This window comes from Accipiter gentilis, chromosome W, assembly GCF_929443795.1.
Source record: "Accipiter gentilis chromosome W, bAccGen1.1, whole genome shotgun sequence".
Lineage (NCBI taxonomy): Eukaryota > Metazoa > Chordata > Aves > Accipitriformes > Accipitridae > Astur > Astur gentilis.
Genome location: NC_064918.1, coordinates 33,977,121 through 33,997,144, shown reverse-complemented (window position 1 = coordinate 33,997,144; position 20,024 = coordinate 33,977,121). Strand labels below are relative to the sequence as shown.

Genomic DNA, 20,024 nt, shown 5'->3' with positions numbered 1-20,024 from the left:
GGCCCAGAAATGCACACAGTACTCGAGGTGAGGCTGCACCAATGCTGAATACAGCGGAATCATCTTTTTTGACTGGCTGGTTATACTGTGTTTGATGCACCCCAGAATGCAGTTTGCCCTCTTGGCTGCCAGGGCATACTGCTGACTCATATTGAGCCTGCTGTCAACCACCACCCCCAGATCCCTTTCTCCAGCCACTGCTCTCCCAGTCTGTACTTGTACCCAGCGGTACTCCATCCTAGGCGCAGGATCTGGCATTTCGACTTGTTAAATTTCATCCCATTAATCATAGCCCAATGCTCCAATCTATCTAGTTCCCTCTGCAAGGCCTCTTGGCCCTCAAAAGAGTCAAAAGCACCTCCCAGTTTGGTATCATCAGCAAACTTGCTAACGGTCCATTCAATACCTGCATCCAGATCGTTGATAAATATATTAAACAGAACTGGCCCTAGAATTGAGCCCTGAGGAACACTGCTGGTGACTGGTCACCAGCCAGATGTAGCCCCCTTTGCTACAACCCTTTGAGCCCTGCCCTTCAGCCAGTTCTTCACCTAGCGCACTGTGAACCCGCTCATCTCACAGTTGCACAACTTGTCCAGTGTATTGGGTCTGGCTGAGATGGAGTTAATACTCCCCATAGCAGCCCTCATAGTGCTGTGATCTGCATCAGTAGCTAGAAAGGTGTTGATAACACATCAGTGTTTTGGCTACTGCTGAGCAGTGCTGGCACAGCATCAAGGCTGTCTTTCCAACATTTTTGCCCCCCCCTCAATGGCAGGCTGGGGCAGAGCAAGATCTTGGGAAGGGACATAACCAGGACAGCTGACCTAAACTAACCAAACAATTATTCCATACCAGATGACGTCAGCTCGGCTATAAAAGCTAAGTAAAGGGAGACGGAAGGGGGGCATTTTTGTCTTCCAGAGCAACCACTATGCGTACTGAAGCCCTGCTTCCCAGGAAGCGGCTAGACATCGCCTGCTGATGGGAAGTAGAGAATAACATAATTTGTTTTTCTTTCCTTTCGCGTGCGACCTTTGCTATCACTTTATTAAACTGTCCTTATCTTGACCCACAAGACTTTTGTTATATTTTCTCCCCCCTGTCCAGCTGAGGAGGGGGAGTGATAGAGCAGCTTTGGTGGGCACCTGGCATCCAGCCAGGGTCAACCCACCACATCCAGAAGGATGCTGTGAAGGACAGTATATTGGGCTTGTGTGGCAAAGTTTTTGTAGCTTGGGGGTACAGGGGCGGCTTCTGTGAGAAGCTGCTAGAAGCTTCCCCTATGTCTGACAGAGCCAATGCCAGCCGGCTCCAAGACGGACCCGCTGCTGGCCAAGGCCGAGCCCATCAGCGACAGTGGTAGAGCCTCTGTGATAACTGTTCATGTATCAACCAATGCTAAAGCCGTAATTAAGCACCTTTTGGCAGCATTTGCCGCCATGGGAGTGCCAACAGAAATTAAAACAGACAATGGCCCGGGATATCGCGCACAGTCATTAGAAACATTTTTACAGATGTGGGGGGTAGCTCATAATTTTGGCGTACCCCATAATTCCACTGGTCAAGCTATTGTTGAAGGTGCACATCGGACCTTAAAGGATCGTTTAAACATTTTAAAAACGGGGGAAGACATGCGGCACTGTACTCCCCAAGAGTTAATAAGCAAAGCACTGTATGTTTTGAATTGGCTACAGCCACGTGGTACTGAGGATCAGATCCCAACTAATAGGCATATGTGTGGGAGCAAAAATGTTGATAAAAATCAGCCGCAAGTTTCAGTATTCGATCCGGTTTTACAGCAGTGGCAAGGACCTTGCAAATTATTTACGTGGGGAAGAGGGTATGCTTGTGTTTCCACAGGTAACGAACAACCCCACTGGATACCGGCGAAATGGGTCAAGCCATGGATTGAGCGACTATGGATAACTATGACTCCTGCAGTGCACCTGGCCAGCGAGTGCATGCGTCATAGGTTTTCAGTTGAGGCGGATTTTGGCACCCGCTGGCCACGTGTGCTAAAATCCATTCCTCTGCCAATGTATAAATACCGGGATTTTCCGAAGAGCATCAGGCTGGTGTGCAGCAAAACCATAGTTGCCTCCGTAGGGACACCCACATAAAACTGACACCTCCTGATTGCTGGGCTAAGTTTGCGGAACAAGACAGCAATATGTTTTCAAAAAAAAAAAAAAAAAAAAAAAAAAAAAAAGTGAGAAAGGGGGAGATGTAGGGTTCAGTTATATGGAACTTAGTTATTGGGCCTGAAAATAGCTCATGGTCACAAGACCGTTCCAGGCGCCTTTAGAAGGCCTTGAAAACAATAAATAAGAAGATAGAAGAAGAAAGATCCCAATTAGGAAAACACAGGTGCACATTCCACGATAAAGGGAACTTGGCACAAACAACCTCAATTCAGGGGCTTATCTTGACCAATTGGACTAAGACAAGTCTTGTATGCTTTAATTAACACAACCAATTATGTCTTGTGTTTGTGCGTGTGGACAGTACCAATGTAACCAATCACCGCTTATGCTTGTGCGCGTGGACAGTACCGATGTAACCAATCACCGCTTATGCTTGTGCGTGTGGACACCAAGTGCTTGCATGTAGTAGCCAATCAAAGTCTCTCAACAACTTAGAGAATTGTATAAAAATGATTAGCTAAGCTCAATAAACTGGCGACTTTAATCATCACATTGGTGTTCCGTCGTCCGGGCCCCGCACGGATTAATCCCTAAACCCTACAATATTGTAGCTCTGGGAGCTGACCAACGCTTCCAGTTCATCCTATTTGTTTCTGATACTGCGTGCATTGGTGTAGAAGCATTTCAGATACACTCCTGAGCCCTCCGTGCTCCCAGAAGCAGTGTAAATGGTCCCACTAGCATTGCCACCCTCAGGCGATGCCATGCCAACCCTTGGCTTACCTACTGCAATCCTGTTGGTATCCCCTTCCCCCATCAACTCTAGTTTAAAACTCTCTCAATCATTATCTTGTGGGTTAACCCCGGTAGGCAGCTAAGCACCATGCAGCCACTCCATCACTTCTCCTCCCCACCCCTAGTGGGACAGGGGAAGAGGAAATGAAGACTAAAAGCAAGGAAACTTGGGGGTCGAGATAAAAATTGTTTAATAAGCAAAGGAGAAGTGGAAGATGAGAGATAGAAAACAAAACAAGTGATGCAAAGGCAATCACTCATCACCTCCCATGGGTAGGACCGATGCCCAGCCAGTTCCCAAGCAAAAGATAGCTAACCTCCCTAAACCCCCTCCTCTCCCTTTTTATTGCTGAGCATGATGTTATATGGCATGGAATATCAGTTTGGTTATTTTGGGTCATCTATGCAAACACTGTTCAGCAACAGTGCAAACACTGGTGTGTTATTAGCATTGTTTTTGTGACAAATCTAAAATATAGCACCATGCAAGCTGCTATGAAGACAATTATCTCCAGCCCAGCCAGACCCAGTATAAGTATAAAGCAAACTGATATCAATTTCTCTTGTGAACAGTTATCAACTTCTCCGTGGTTAAAAGGAAGCAGCATCCTAGAAGATGAGCAAAAGCCACTTGGGGAGAAAAAAAAAGCAAAACACTGGCTAAAAATACAAACCCTCTTGTTGTTAAAGCCTCATGTGTGCCCAAGTCCCTCTGATTTTTGTTAAGAAAACTGAAGTGTTCTGTTGGGGTCAATGCTCTTCAACATATTCATAAACAATATGAAAATGAGATGAGTAATCGAGGTGACAAAGTTTGCAGATGATATGGAGTTATTCAGGGACAACTACAAAGGACTACAGAAGGATCTTATGAGACAGGCAATAAAAAAGCATATGAAATTAAAGAGAAAGTGAAATACGAAATAAATTTGATTTTTAAATACAGTGAAAGGTAATAGCAAGCCATTACTGCTCAGGAATGAGTCCTTGGAGCTGTCGTAGATATTTCCATGAATACCTTAGCTCAGTAATAGCAAAAGAAAAAAAAAAAAAAAAGTATGAAGTTTTATTGATTATTAGGAAAGAAATAGAGAATAAAACAGGAAACAATTTTACTGCTGCACAACTCCATAGTTTGCCTCCATTCTTGAATACTGTGTGAAGTTTGGATCCCCCTTCATCTTAAAAACTGTACAGTACAACTACAAGGATTCCAGAAAAAGGCAATGATGTCTATACTAGAAATTTAAAACAGAACTAACTTCTGTATTTAACAAATGTCTGAAGTTTATGTTATGAAATTAAGTCCTTCCTCCTCAACCATAGCAGAAAATAAGCTCAGCAGCAACTGACAAATGTTATGCTTCTATTACTGAAAAACCCTGTCAGTGCAGGACAAAAGACCTAAGATTATAAAAGGTATGTAATGGCTTCCATAGTAGGAAACCTAAATAAACTAGGAATCTTAAGTGATACACAAACAATGGCTAGAAATTAGTTTTTCAGTTTCTTCCAGGGCAAGGAAATAAGAGGCAAAAAATGAAGATAACAGAAGCCAGATTTAAAGCTATTAAAGATAGTTGTTTTTCATGCAAGGATATACAGAACTCAATTCTGCCCATTGCCTAAGTAGGTTTTCGATGTCAAAAGCTTGTGTAAAAGTTCAGTGCTCCTGTAAAAACTGAAAGATTAAGTCCTACACAACAAAATAAATTAAATTCTTCAGGTTTTATACAGTACTTAAAATTACTTTGATAAAGAGCACTGACAAAAATCTAAAACTATAACTATGTAGTTATATTAGTTAAACACCATTTTCATAAATTCTGTGTTTCCTATTTAAGCTCCTCTTATTTTTTTTTTTGGGGGGGGGGGGGGGTTTGCTTTTTGGGATTTTAGTTTTTGTTGTGGGGTTTTTGTTTGTTTGTTAAGAGTTGTAAACCTTATAGTCTAGGCAATAGCAACGAAATTTCAACATAATACATCCCTCACTTTATTCCATCTTCAGTTATTGTGTACATATTTGTAATAAAAATGATGAAAAAATGATGAAAAAAAAGATGAAAAAACCAACCACCCACTAATACCATACCTCTGATCCTTCTGCATTAAAATGATCCAGTGCTTGTTTCCTCAATTCCCCTTTTATTGATCCATCAAGTCTCTAAAGAGATTGAATAATACAGTTAAAAAGGAACTCCTACTATATTCTAATCGGAACAACTTGAATTCTCAATTGCCAAAACAATTGGGGGGGGGATAAGAGTAATGTAACATTTCATCTTTCTAATTAATCAGTTTCATTTCAAAATAGTATTTAGCATATAGTAATTGCCAGTCTTTTCCTGTACATAAAATTAAACTTTCATAAACCTTTCTACAAAAAGGACACTTTTCTTAAAGAGGTAAAGATCAAGGCTTCTTTACTACTACCAGCAAAGTTCTTACCTGAAAGGGAAACTGACGATACTTCAGATACTCTGCTAGGATGTCTAGCATCCTCACCATCTGAGAGAAAATCAGTACTCTGTTGCCACGTTCTCGTAGGCGAATCAGTAGCTTGTCAAGAAGGATTAGTTTCCCACTGCTACGTATTAAATGCTACAAGACAAGAAAACATGTATTGCAAAATAAGCTCACCTCAACACTAATATACACTGTAGATGGTTAGACATTCATTAACTGAACATGAAAGTTTAATAAGTATTTAGTCAGTCCTGATCTTGTAAAAACTCATTATAAAAGCATTAAGCACTCTAACTGAAATCAACAGGAGTACTGACTAGCATGTTTTTCAAATAAATGCATTTCTAATCTCTGGCACATAAAACAGCATATTAACATTTCATTAAAATATTAAGTAAATATACTGTGCTATGAGTTAGAGCAGTTACAGTATAGACTCAAGTTCTTTTCTACCAAATAAACAACAATGACAAGACTACCTGACTACCTTAGTACTGCTTGCTCCTCACTTTCTGTCTTTTGAACAAAAATAAGCATTGCTACTTGATCATCTAAGTAGAGGTCAACAGGCTTTAGCTAGGTTACAATGTTAAGCCTTTACAGCTCCAGTGGGAACAACTAGGACAGAAACTCAGGTGCATGCCAAATTTATTGTTGAAAACATTAGGCCTCTTTAGCTGAAGAGGCTCAGGATAGAATTTTGGGGAATAAAAAATTTGGAGTTAGGTGCTTTTATTCCTTATGCCAGAAATGAGAAGGATGTATCATTCATAATTGGAGCTAACAATTAGAGCTTATTCAGATGAGCCAAGGAAATCACTGTTACAAATATGCAATTATTAGCAATAAGAGCTGAATAGTTCTGATGACTTTAATTATAAATTTAAGTAGTTAGGAGTGTGCCAAGTTACAAATGAAACATCCTTTAGCTTTGATAAGCACTTTATAATATAAAATAGCTTGTGCAGTGACAGCTTATAATGTCAATCTAGTAGTTTTGGGAAAGTATTTAAATTATGAACGTCAAAGCTTACAGAAAAAAAACCCTGATCTTTAGAAACATTTATGTTGTTATAAACTGCATCAATTATAACAGTCCTTTTATTTGTTGCTGTGGTTCTCAACAGTTTTAGTACAAAGATTAGTTAACCTTTACAAAAAACCCAAACTATAAACCCACAACACAATCACAGATCATCTTTGGTAGTGATGCTATAATTGCTTTCATATATAACAACAAAACAACCAGACTAAGCTTTGGATGTTTATTACTTTTATTTCCTTTCACTTTGGTTGTTTGAAGGCATGCAGAGAACAGTGTTTGATTACAAAAAAGTTTAAAGAGATTCTGCAGATTACTTTCTGCTATCACATGGATTGTTGGTGTACCACTGCCAGTCACATGCATTTGCATTTATATTCAATTTACCTGTTTGTTTAACTGCTTTATTTTAATCTGGGTTTAAAATAGGTCTTAAGTTTATTTAGCCTGAAAATACACAGACTATTTCAAACTATTTCCTTTTTATTTTGATCATAATTCAAGCCAGGGATATTTTATTTAGTATTGATCTCTCTATTATTCAGTTCTAGTTAAGAAACAAACAAAAAGAAATAATCAATTCACTTACCTGTAAAACCCAGGATGCACATTTAATAGAGAACTTGTTCTTTCTTAATATACTTTACTAAGAACTAATAAATTGCCAGAACACTATAAAATTACCATGTGCATATTAGAGATGTAAAAACACTTAAAAAAATTTTTTACAAATTAAAAAAAAAAAAAGAAAGGTATTACCTGTAAGGCCTCCTGTTTATTATAGAATTCATTATCATCCGGTGGTTTAATGAGGTAGCAATGGTTACAACACTTCTTGAGTTCCATCATGATGTTCAAAAAGCCTGAGGTACTGCCTTTTGAACCTTTACTCAGGGCTTTATAATTCCTGGTTAAAATCCACCTATGATATAGAATGTGCAATGGAAGTAATTTCTAACCATTTGTGGAAATATGAAGGATGTAAGCTCTCAAAATATCAGTTCAAATTGCATTATGAGAACTATTGCACTTCAGTAATTTTCATATAGATATATCATTAAAATAGCAGGAATTAAAAAGTGTCGTTACTTACTTGTAATATTGCTTCTGCAACGCACTCATTTCCATCCTCAAAATTTGTTCAACCTTAGCAGGTAAAGACTTTTCTACATCTTTTTTAACTCTTCTGAGTAGAAATGGTTCAAGTTCTTTGTGAAGACTTGCATAACCAAACTCTCTCCCTTTGCCGTGCTCCTCTTCGAAATCTTCCCAGGAAGAAAACCTTCAACATAAGAATGAATAAAGGTAAAAAAGTGACATACCATGAACACAGACAAACAAAGACCATAAATATACCACATGTGCACACACACATATGGACTTCTTCCCCACTCCCTTCTGTTTTATTTAATAAGTTTCTGAATTTGCATCTCACAAGAAATTCCAAATATTTTGTCTGCAAATAGGAGAATGGAAATTTCGAAACTTTTGCAGAATGAAAATTTAAAACAAACTACTGAATTTTAATTTCTCCAGTGAAAACCCAACATTTTACTTTTCTGCATGGAAACCCAGGTAGACGGTTGCAGAAATTCCATTATATTTCTCAAGAGCAGCATGAAAAAATAGTTGCATAGCTGGAGGAAGTGCAAGAGAATAGACCACTTCACATACCTTTTGAAGCTTGTATGGACTAGCTGAAATGTAGTTATCCTCTGATATGTACTAACAGACTAAGAGAATGGACTTGTGTGATCAAATGAAGAATAGGTGCAAGACAACAACCTTAGTAGCTTTGCTTTTAAGGTTCTGAAGAAGTCAATGCAATGCATAGCTCCGAAAGTAATTGGAGCTACAGTGCTTTGCATTTACAAGATATCTAAAAGGAGCACATGCCCTTATTTATCCCAGATATAAACAGAGGTCAGTATAGAATAATGTTAATACAGTAAACCTATTCTATGCAAACCATAAGGGCAAATTGGCTGCCTGACTGAACTACTGGATATCAGGCACTGTAGTACAATCTTGAAGACATCCTCAGCCCCATTCTATTTCCCTAGAGTAAATCCATGTGATTTTCCTTTTAGATTAAGATGAAGCATCTTTTCAGGGTTCTGAGCCATACATCAATCCATCTCTTTTGTGGACTGCTAAAACAGAAAAAATGACAACTACTACCAAAACAATTTATCAAGAGCAGCATGAAAAATATGTCCATCTATTTTATATAAAATATTTAAACTATTTCACAATGCAATTCTTTATCTCTATTGATTCTCCAATCACTACAATATTCCACCATAAGAAACTTGACCAAAAAAAAAAAAAAAAAAAAATCATGTTCCTTACTTTTCTGGCATGATGAAGTGCAGCAAAGACCAAAGCTCTTTGAGGGAGTTTTGCAGAGGGGTTCCAGTAATAAGAAGACGATGATTAGACTTAAAGTCTATTAAAGTCTTGTACAGAAGGGAATCATCATTTTTTAAACGATGAGCTTCGTCAACTCCTATAAATACCCAATTCAGACCACCAAGGAATAACTTAAAGAAATTGGGGGGGGGGGGGGGGGGGGGGAGAAGACATTATACAGGTTAATATATTATGCAATTTCTGACATTTTACATGAGGTTATATATACACCATCACTCCTTTTATTTTAATAACAAATGGACACCTATATGTTTTTAGTATTAATTATGGTTTTTATGTTTGCTAGATTCAACAAAAGGCTATGCAGGCATCCCAAATTTAAAAGGAAAGTATAAACCAAGCTTATACTTGCGAGGGAGGAGGAAGGCAAAAAGCTGATCTATAAATTTTCAATTGAGAAAAAAAATAATAAAAATCCACTATTGACTCTCTTCTTTCCAGCATGTACAAACAAATGAAATAGAAAGCCAACAAGCAGAACATTTTTTATTAAAATTTTCGTATGTTGTTAGAATTAACAATAACTCTATGTGCTACCATCATGAAGAGAGTAGTAATAGATATTATATATATATACATAATACTGCACACACAAATACAAAGATAAAACATGGGATTTCAGAGTTGTGAATCACAAGTGTTTGGAGCTAGGGGTTGGTTTGTTTTTTCAGTTCCTGGATGATGGTCTAACAGGAAAGTAGACATTTTCAGATGTGAATAAATTACTACAGTAATGTGAAGCTCAAGCAAACTGGAGAAAAAGAAGTTTTACCCACTCAATATGGGGGGGAGGGGGAAGGGAGGGGGCAGAAAGCCTCACCACACATACATAAAATCTAAAAGTGCTTAAAGAAAACTTCACTGTCATACTTCCAAGAGTAAAGCTGTCATACTCCCCATCTATTTAATGGCCCAGAACCCAAATATGTGCCAACTCTAAAGGAGTTTTACATTCTACAAATTATTTTATCTCCCTGAAGAAGTAAGTGTGATTACCTTATCCTTCAGCAAAATTTCATAAGTTGTTAGAAGTATATTAAATTTTAATCGCTTGGTCTGTGGATGCATCCATTCATGAGTTCTTATCTACAAGAAGAATCAAGTGAACTATAAGCTAGAGAAAAATGGTCTTATTGATCGGGATGACTTCAGGTACTACAGCAATATAGATGTTAAGTGACATACAAGAATCTGATCATGAAAAAGGAACATAACACGTGAAGCTGCTTTTTTTTTAAGTTATTAAACAGTGGTGGTGGTGAGGTGTTTGCTGGTTTTTGTTTGGTTGTTTTTTTGTGGATTTTTGTGTGTGTGTGTGTGTGGTTTTTGTCTTTTTGTGGGTTGGTGGGGTTTTTGGCTTTTTTTGGCTTTTTTTAACTTTAATGGATAAGGTTACTTATATTCCTCCTTTCAGAAAACAAATTAAGATTATGTCTGTCTGGTTTAAATATTTATTTTATGCACCTAAATAATCACATGACAAAAGACAATTTATTTTCAAATGCAAGGTTGCACTTTTAATCCATTTTATTATTAAGCAGGAATTAAATCTTTCACATGCATTTATGTCGGATCAAAATTTATGCTTTTAATTTGCATTTTAAACACATATAATGTTTCAAATAAATATTTGCTCATTCCTAATCAAAACATTGGAGATTAGTATAAGACAGGAACATGAAGTGAGTCTTGTTTAACACTAATCTTTTTCAATGATACAAAGAAATACTCACCATATTTCTGCTAGTTATATCTCCTAAGTAAACCACAGCATTCATCTGAGGAGCCCAAGTTTGAATCTCTCTTTGCCAAGATGTCAAGGTAGAAAGTGGCACGACTAGCAAGAAAGGCCCATACAGTTGATGTTCATGAAACAGGTAGTTCAGAAAAGAAATTGTTTGTATTGTTTTACCCAGACCCATTTCATCTGCAAGAATACAACTATTCCCTCTAAAAAAAAAAAAAAAAAATAAAATATTTAGAAATGCTTTCAAATTAAAAACAGCAAGACTAATTTAAGACTATACTTACTTGCACCATGAGTGAGCAAGCCAGTTCAGTCCATTTAACTGATAATCTCTTAACTCTAAACTCTCATGTCCTCCAATATAAGATGGTTGCTTCTTTAGTGCAACAAACCTCGGCCTCTGTTTTAGAATCTGTCAAAAGCAAATTGAGCATCAGTCCTACTACTAAGTGAAGTTACCAAAATGTCTTCTTATAGAAACAAAGTAGCAGTAGGAATCTGTTTGGTCACCAACTCTAGTCTTTATTCATCACAGACAACTAGGCCATATAACAATATCAACCCATTTGCAAGCTAAAATTAGTTTGACTGCTGATCTAAATTCCACAACAGAAGTGACATGAACTCATTCACAAAGGTTACTTTTAAAACAAATTAAAGTACTAAACAATCTATCTTTGAATGGCAATAAAATAAGCAGGGAACAAATATCTACAAAAGGCTATTCTTAATAGCGATACTTGTTACATATATAAATATAGCTATCATTATTATTGTTCTGGACAAAATTCAAAAAATATTTTATAATATGCATCTTATTTTTGGATGCGTAAAATACGTCAACTTTTTTTTTTAATCTCAACTGTATAAATCCATTGAAATTACAAACTCACCTTGCAGTCCTTAAACGGAGTGGTCTTGGATTGATTTCTGCTAAAATACTCATCAATACACGCCTGAAATTTTTTGGCAATAAGAGCACCATCTTCCCAGCTACATTCTGAGTAAGGCAGACCCTGCCATTTGCAATAGTAATCTGGATAACCAGCTGCTGATTTCTGATTTGAATGAGCTGCAGAAATGCATCAGAGATACCAGATCAATATTTTCCTTCTGTATTTTAAGAAAGTGCTCATTTTAAGTGATAAGACAACATGAACTAGTTTCACAGCAAAGACAGTATGACAACTTTTCTCTTCATCAGAGGTTTTGTTTTGCCTTAAGTTGTTCGGGATATTAATAACCTAAATTTATTAACTATAAATTCAACATGCAAGCAATAAATTTGTAATATTCTCAACACTGTTTTCCATCTGGAAGTTTGTCACGTACCAATTATCCTTTCCACTATTTGGTACTGTTTATGTAGATCATCTGTAAGTTCCTGCTGGCAGTTATAATATTCCACATCTTCTGGAGAAGCATTTTTCAGCCTGAAATGGGAATTTATTTGCAGCACTTATTATATTGTGTAGTTCTAAAACTAAGAAAATCTGGCAATTTTAAAGCTCTGAATGTAAGCACCATAGGAATACTGCTTAGAGAGCTTCTTTGAAGAAGCTACAACTCTGAAATTCCTGCTATAAAAGTGTTGCATCTGGCCTAGGTACCTCATCACTGATGACTGAGCTTATCAAGAGACATTACTATCAGCTACAGCTTGTACTAGTCACGCAGACCATTTACAATATCTGTTCTCAACACTGAGTAGTGTACTTCACACGGTATTTTCACAGAACAGCACTGATGGCTCAGTATAATAATCTATCTTATGAGTAGGAGTCACTAAAAATCCCACCACTATTTATAGATTATATTAAACATACTAATAAAATGGAATACCAAAACATAGACCTAAAATGTAAAGATTTTTTTCACCTCTTGGTTCTGAGGCTTTAACAGAAGTTTGAGCCAAGAAAACTAAATGCTGTAATGTTTTGAGTGCTTTAGCCATTTCTGATTTTTTTTTTAGTCTCTGCAGCAATTCCTGAAGAACTCTGATCAAAATACAATCAATCAATGACAAAACTAGTAAAAGGTAAGATCTAAAACAAAAACAGAAAACCCACCGCCCATCTTGTTAAAACTTCATTTATAACAGACACATTAAAATTTAGGTGCAGAAGCTGCTTCCTTAAAGGCCTGATTTTACAAGATGTGTGAGTATTCTCACTTGCTCAAGTAAAGTTGATCTAACAGGATCATAAGGTGTTAGGGAAGCTTCAACTTTAAAGCTTTTGTCTTCCTGTTGTATAGGCACTTGAAACTATGCCTTCACAAAGAAGCAATAGAACTCACAGAAACACAATAAAAAATCTATACTGTTACAAAAAATGTGCAATGTGGAAGTAAAAATACTCACCAGCGTTTTGTTTCCTGATCCTTTTTCTTATAGTTGTCTAGTTTCTTCATTCCTTTAACATTTTGTTGCTTCAGTGTTTCCTCAGTTTCCCAAGTATTGTGGATGTGTGACCAGCCTTTCCATTTAATAAGATACTGTATTTCTCCTAGCTCCTTTGACTTTTCAAACCCAGTATTTGGGTCACCATCTGCCTCAACTGCATAGATGGTGGTTGCAGCACCAGTGGCTGATAAAGAAACCACACCATAAGGCTTGATTAAGCGTGCACTGCCATAAATTAACCAGTAAAAAACATACTGCAGAAAGCAATTTGTGGTGCTCTTATATGAGCGTGTAACTTGCCTAAATATATCCTCAACTCTTATGTCACTCCTCTTACTTGAAGAATTATGATGTAGCTATATTAACACACACACAAGTATACCAACGAGATTCAAAAAAGCAACCGAAAAACTCTGCATCTAACCTATAGTATCTCATCTCATGAGAATTTTCTTAGCATTCCTAGTTTTTTTAGTGATCCCCAGAGAATGCTCCACTAACACTGCTTGCTGTCATCTTTGCTACATCCTTCTCATCTCAGAATATAACAGATATTTGACATTGTGCTTAATCAGCCTTGAGACTTGAATAGCCTACTATTCAATTATTACTATGGATGCTATAAATCCAATTCACAGAATCGAAGAATGGTTGAGGTTGGATGGGACCTCTGGAGGTCATCTGATCCAACCTCCATGCTCAAACAAGGTCACCTAGAGCCAGTTGCCCAAGACCACGTCCAGATAGCTTTTGAATATCTCCAAGGAGGGAGACTCCACCACCTCTCTGGACAACATGTTCCAGGGCTCAGTCACCCTCAGGGTCAAAAAAAGTCTTTCCAGATGTTCAGATGGAACCTTCTGTGTTTCAGCTTGTGCCCATTGCCTCTCGTCCTGTCACTGGACACCAAGGGAAAGAGCCTAGCTCTGTCCTCTTTGCACTTTCCCTTCAGGTATTTATATACATTAATGAGATCCCCCTCTGAGCCTTCTCTTCTCCGTCCCAGCTCTCAGCTTTTCCTCATAGGAGAGATGCTCCAGTCCCTTCATCATCTTCATGGCCTTTCATTGGACTCTCTCCAGTAGTGCCATCAGTTTCTTGTACTGGGGAGCCCAATATTGGACGCAATACTCCAGATGCAGCCTCACTAGTGCTGAGCAGAGGAGAACGATCACCTCCCTCAACCTTGCTAGCAATTCTTTGCCTAATGCAGCCCAGGATACTGTTAGCTGCCTTTGCAGTAAGGGCACATTGCTGGCTCATATTCAACTTGGTGTCCACCAGGACCTCCAGGGCCTCTTCTGCAAAGGTGCTTTCCATCTGGGCAGCCCCCCAGCATGTACTGCATGGGGTTGTTCTCCCCAGGTGCAGGACTTGGCACTTCCCCTTGACGTTCCTGTCAGCCCATTTCTCCAGCCTGTTGAGGTCCCTCTGGATGGCAGCACCACTCTCTGGCCTACCAGCTACTCCTCCCAATTTGGTGTCACCTGCAAACATGCTGAGGGTATACTCTGCCTCATCATCCAGATCATTAATGAAGATGTTGAACAGGACTGGACCCAGTATTGACCCCTGGGGTACCCTGCTAGTTACTGGCCTCCAGCTAGACTTCATGCCACTGATCACCACCCTCTGGGCCTGGCTGTTCAGACAGTTTTCAATCCACCTCACTGTCTGCTCATCCATTCTGTATATCAACAGCTTGTCTATGAGGACCTTATGGGAGACAGTGTCAAAGGCCTTCCTTAAGTCCAGTTACACTATATCCACTACTCTCCCCTCGTCTACAAAGCCAGTCACAGAAGGTTATCAAGTTGATCAAGCATGACTTCCCCTTGCTAAATCCATGATGACTACTCCTGATGACCTTCTTGTCCTTTATTTGCCTGGAAATGGTTTCGAGGCTTAGCTGCTCCATCACCTTCCCAGGGATCGAGGTGAGGCTGACCAGCCTGTAGTTCCCTGGGTCCTCCTTCTTGCAGATCTGAGTGACATCCAAACTGGTAACAACAGACGAAGAGAAGGCTGAGGTACTCAACTTTTCTGCCTCAGCCTTCACTGGCAGTCTCTCTTCCCACACCTCTCAAGTGGATGGTCCTCAAGGCAGGGACTAAAGTCCCTCCCATCGTAGGAGAAGATCAGGTTTGAGACCACCTGAGGAACCTGAACATACATAAGTCTATGGGACCTGACGAGCTGCATCCAAGAGACCTGAGGGAACTGGCTGATGTAGTTGCCAGGCCACTTTCCATGATATTTGAAAAGTCATAGCAGTCAGGTGAAGTCCCTGGTAACCGGAGAAAGGGAAACATTGCACCTATTTTTAAAAAGGGTAGAAAGGAGGACCCTGGGAACTACCAACCTGTCAGCCTCATCTCTGTGCCTGGGAATATCATGAAACAGATCCTTCTAGAAGCTATACTAAGGCACATGGAGGACAGGGAAGGGATTTGAGACAAGCAGCATGTCTTCACGAAGGGCAAGTCCTGCCTAACCAACCTAGTGGCCTTCTATGATGGAGTGACTACATCAGTGGACAAGGGAAGAGCTACAGATGTCATTTACCTGGACTTCTGCAAGGCCTTTGACATGGTCCCCCGCAACATCCTTCTCTCTAAATTGGAGAGATATGGATTTGATGGATGGACCGTTCGGTGGATAAGGGATTGGCTGGATGGTTGCATCCAGAGAGCAGTGGTCAATGGATCAATGTCCAAGTGGAAACCTGTCCTGGTTTCAGCTGGAATGGAGTTAATTTTCTTTCTAGTAGCTGGTACAGTGCTATGTTTTGAGTTAGGGATGAGAAGAATGTTGATAACACTCATGTTTTCAGTTGTTGCTAAGTAGTGTTTAGTCTAAAGTCAAGGATTTTTCAGCTTCTCATGCCCAGCTAGCAAGAAGGCTGGAGGGACACAAGAAGTTGGCACAGGACACAGCTAGGGCAGCTGACCCAAAGTGGCCAACGGGGTATTCCATACCACGTGACGTCACGTCTAGTATATAAACTGGGGGGAGTGGGGGTGGGGGGATGGCCGCTCAGGAAACTAACTGGGCATCAATCAGCGGGTGGTGAGCAATTGCCCTGTGCATCATTTGTACATTCCAATCCTTTTATTATTACTGCTGTCATTTTATTAGTGTTATCATTATTAGTTTCTTCTTTTCTGTTCTATTAAACCGTTCTTATCTCAACCCACGAGTTTTACTTCTTTTTTCCCGATTTTCTCCCCCATGCCACTGAGTGGGTGGGGGAGTGAGTGAGCGGCTGCATGGTGCTTAGTTGCTGGCTGGGGTTAAACCATGACAAAACCAGTAACAAGTGGTGTCCCTCAGGGGTCCGTATTGGGACTGATACTATTTAATAACTTCATCAATGACATAGACAGTGGGATTGAGTGCACCCTCAGCAAGTTTGCAGATGACACCAAGCTGAGTGGTGCAGTTGACATGCCTGAGGGACAGGATGCCATCCAGAGGGACCTGGACAAGCTCGAGAAGTGGGCCCATGTGAACCTCATGAGGTTCAACAAGGCCAAGTGCAAGGTCCTGCCTCTGGGTCAGGGCAACCCCAGGTGTCAATACAGGCTAAGGGATGAAGGGATTGAGAGCAGCCCTGTGGAGAAGGACTTGGGGGTATTGATGGATGAAAAACTGGACATGAGCCAGCAATGTGCGCTCGCAGCCCAGAAAGCCAACCGTATCCTGGGCTGCATAAAAAGAAGCATGGCCAGCAGGTCGAGGGAAGTAATTCTGCCCCTCTACTCTGCTCTGGTGACATCGCACCTGGAGTCCTGCATCCAGCTCTGGAGTCCTCAGTACAAAAAAGACATGGACCAGTTGGAGTGGGTCCAGAGGAGGGCCACAAAAGTGATTAGAGGGCTGGAACACCTCTCCTATGAAGAAAGGCTGAGAGAGTTGGGGTTGTTCAGCTTGGAGAAGAGAAGGCTCCAGGAAGACATTATTGCAGCCTTTCAATACGTAAAGGGGAGTTATAAGAAAGATGGGGACAGACTTGTTTCCCACATCTTGTCCTGTCCAGGCTGTCATGGTCTGTTTGGATCTCTCAAATTTACAGGACAACGTACACTGTGATTTAAACTTTTGTGCTGATTTTGGCTGGGATAGAGTTAATTTTCTTCATAGTAGCTAGTATGGGGCTATGTTTTGGATTTGTGCGAAAACAGTGTTGATAATGCTGAGATGTTTTCATTACTGCTGAGCAGTGCTTATACAGAGTCAAGGCCTTTTCTGCTTCTCATGCCACCCCACCAGCAAGTAGGCTGGGGGTGCACAAGAAGTTGGGAGGGCACACAGCTGGAACAGCTGACCCCAACTGACCAAAGGGATATTCCAGACCATATGACATCATGCTCAGCATATAAAGCTGGGGGAAGAAGAAGGAAGGGGGGACATTCGGAGTGATGGCATTTTTGTCTTCCTAAGTAACCATTACACGTGATGGAGCCCCGCTTTCCTGGAGATGGCTGAACACCTGCCTGCTGATGGGAAGTAGTGAATGAATTCCTTATTTTGCTTTTCTTGCATGCGCAGCTTTTGCTTTACCTATTAAACTGTCTTTATCTCAACCCATGTGTTTTCTCACTTTTACCCTTCTGATTCTCTCCCCCATCCCATTGTGGGGGGAGTGAGTGAGTGGCTGCATGGTGCTTAGTTGCCGGCTGGGGTTAAACCATGACATAAGGCCTGTTGCGATAGGACAAGGGGTAATGGTTTTAAACTAAAAGAAGGTAGATTTAGAGTAGATATAAGGAATAAATTTTTTACAACGAGGGTGGTGAAACACTGGAACAGGTTGCCCAGAGAGGTGGCAGATGCCCCATCCCTGGAAACATTCAAGGTCAGGTTGGACAGGGTTTTGAGCAACCTTATCTAGTTGAAGAGGTCCCTGATCATTGTAGGGGGGGTTGGACTAGATGACCTTTAAAGGTCCCTTCCAACCCAAACCATTCTATGACACTTGCTTTCCTCCAGTCCTCAGGCACTTCTCCCAGTTGCCATGATCAATCAAAGATTATCGAGAGTGGCCTCGCAATGACATCTGCCAGTTCCCTCAGCACTTGTGGGTGCATCCCATCAGGGCCCATGGACCTATGCATGTCCAGTTTGCCTAAGTATTCCCTGACCTGATCCTCTTCCACCAAGGGTACATCTTTCTTGCTCCAGACTTTCCCCCAGTCTCTGGGGCCAGGGATTCCTGAAGACCAGTCTTGCTAGTAAAGACTGAGATGAAGAAGGCATTCAGTACCTCAGCCTTTTTCATGTTCTGCGTTACCAGGACCCTGCTCCATTCAGCAGCATGCCCACATTTTCCTTAGTCTTCCTTTTGTCACCTATATACTTATAGAGGCCCTTCTTGTTGCCTTTGACAGGCCTCGCCAGATTCAGTTCCAAGCGGGTTTTGGCTTTCCTAACTGCATCTCTGCATTCTTGGAGTGTCTCTGTATTCCTCCCAGGTTACCGGTCCCTGCTTCCACCTTCTGTATACCTCCTTTTTGGTTTTGAGTTTTGCCAGGAGCTCCTTGTTTATGCATGCAGGCGTACTGGCATTTTTGCCTGACTTCCTGCTTGTTGGGATGGGCTGCTCTTGAACTATTTCTTCCTAAACTCATTTTACTACTTCCCCCCCAACCCTTTGGAATCTTACGTGGGGCAATTTTTAATTGAATACAGTCAGTATTACAGATGAAGCACACTAGCAGCAGGAAACAGGCTCATTTCTGTGAGGAGAGCCAAATAAGGAAGTGGACCCAACCAGATGCAGGGGACAGATATAGCAACAGAGCATGGCAATAGCAAAGGACAGCACAAGCAGTAACAACATCTGGGCATGCAGAATATAAGAAGCCTAGTCCAAAAGGCTTTTAACACAGCAGTGACACTGTGCATTGGAGTAAGGGGCTAGAGTAAGAATACAATGGAATTTAGGACAGTATGGGAAAAGAAAGTTGAGAGGAAAGAGAGTGCAAGCTCTGAGATAGGTCAGAAACTCTAGAGAGCAGATATAACTAATGGAGAAAGGCAGTTCTGAAGTATGAGTAGGCCCAAGTTTTCTATAATCAGAACCCTAATTTGCAGGCTAAAAAAAAATCCCCAAACCCCCAGAAACCCCACATAAGCAGGACACTGCATCCCATCAGATGCTGGAAATATGACACCCCTACCATCATTCATAAAATTACTTTTAGAAGTGCACATGCAAGCATACCACTGAAATTTTAGATTCCACTATCCATTGCATTGTATTGGGACTATTTGTACAGGAATAACTGAAGTCACTATCGCAGTGGTTCAGCCTTCCCAACATCATCCTTCAGCATTCAGGCTACTGGTTAGCTGTCCTATCCAGTCTACTTTTTCTCCACCCCCCTGTATACAGTTTATACCTATCAGGTATCAATAAACTGTACAAATAGTGATGTACAAATACTGACATAACAGTATGGTATGCATTTATGCAATATGGAGCTATATTCCACTTCATTTTTTCTTATTGCATTAATTAGTTACTGAAGTTCTTCTAAGTTTTACTTTATAAGACTTACAAAAGAAACATGAGTATGAAAACCAAAATAAGATTACTTTCTGGTATTTTTAAACTTATTATTTTACAGACATCACTGGTCACCTACAGCTGAGAACAACTGCTGTTTACATTGCACCGCAATGCATCTTAAGCATCTTAAGCACGCTGATAAAAAATACCTCCTTTTCGGCCAATTCGACTATCCATAAACTTCTCTATAGTTTCAAATTCATCTTCTTCAGGCTGCGGGACATCTTCTCCACAAACTTCCAACAAGTCATCAGAATCTGTCTTGGTTTCTTCAGTTTCTTTGTAACTAACATTGACTGTTGCCTGGCGACGAGATCCTCTCTTGTCATAGTCATCATCATCTGATGAATCAAGCTGCCTCTTTTTCTGTCCTGCAATCTTTTTGCTGCTTTTTGGCTCAATTCTTGAAGACAATA

The 20,024-nt window shown here is 40.1% G+C and overlaps 1 protein-coding gene across 5 annotated transcripts in view; it reads right to left on the bottom strand.

The window, feature by feature from the left end:
- The window catches only part of LOC126035434 (chromodomain-helicase-DNA-binding protein 1), a 105,775-nt gene that overhangs the window by 27,101 nt on the left and 58,650 nt on the right, over positions 1 to 20,024 (bottom strand). For 4 of the 5 annotated variants that reach the window (XM_049793980.1, XM_049793979.1, XM_049793976.1 and 1 more), the window contains 12 exons: positions 19,758 to 20,011; positions 12,993 to 13,218; positions 11,963 to 12,063; positions 11,524 to 11,702; positions 10,915 to 11,042; positions 10,617 to 10,833; positions 9,880 to 9,969; positions 8,803 to 8,993; positions 7,544 to 7,732; positions 7,210 to 7,372; positions 5,391 to 5,543; positions 5,035 to 5,106 (listed from right to left, as the gene is read on the bottom strand). In XM_049793980.1, the coding sequence (XP_049649937.1) occupies positions 5,035 to 5,106; positions 5,391 to 5,543; positions 7,210 to 7,372; positions 7,544 to 7,732; positions 8,803 to 8,993; positions 9,880 to 9,969; positions 10,617 to 10,833; positions 10,915 to 11,042; positions 11,524 to 11,702; positions 11,963 to 12,063; positions 12,993 to 13,218; positions 19,758 to 20,011 (1,963 nt within the window). The remainder of the gene's footprint in view (positions 1 to 5,034; positions 5,107 to 5,390; positions 5,544 to 7,209; positions 7,373 to 7,543; positions 7,733 to 8,802; positions 8,994 to 9,879; positions 9,970 to 10,616; positions 10,834 to 10,914; positions 11,043 to 11,523; positions 11,703 to 11,962; positions 12,064 to 12,992; positions 13,219 to 19,757; positions 20,012 to 20,024) is intronic. The other variant, XM_049793978.1, reaches the window with a different exon arrangement.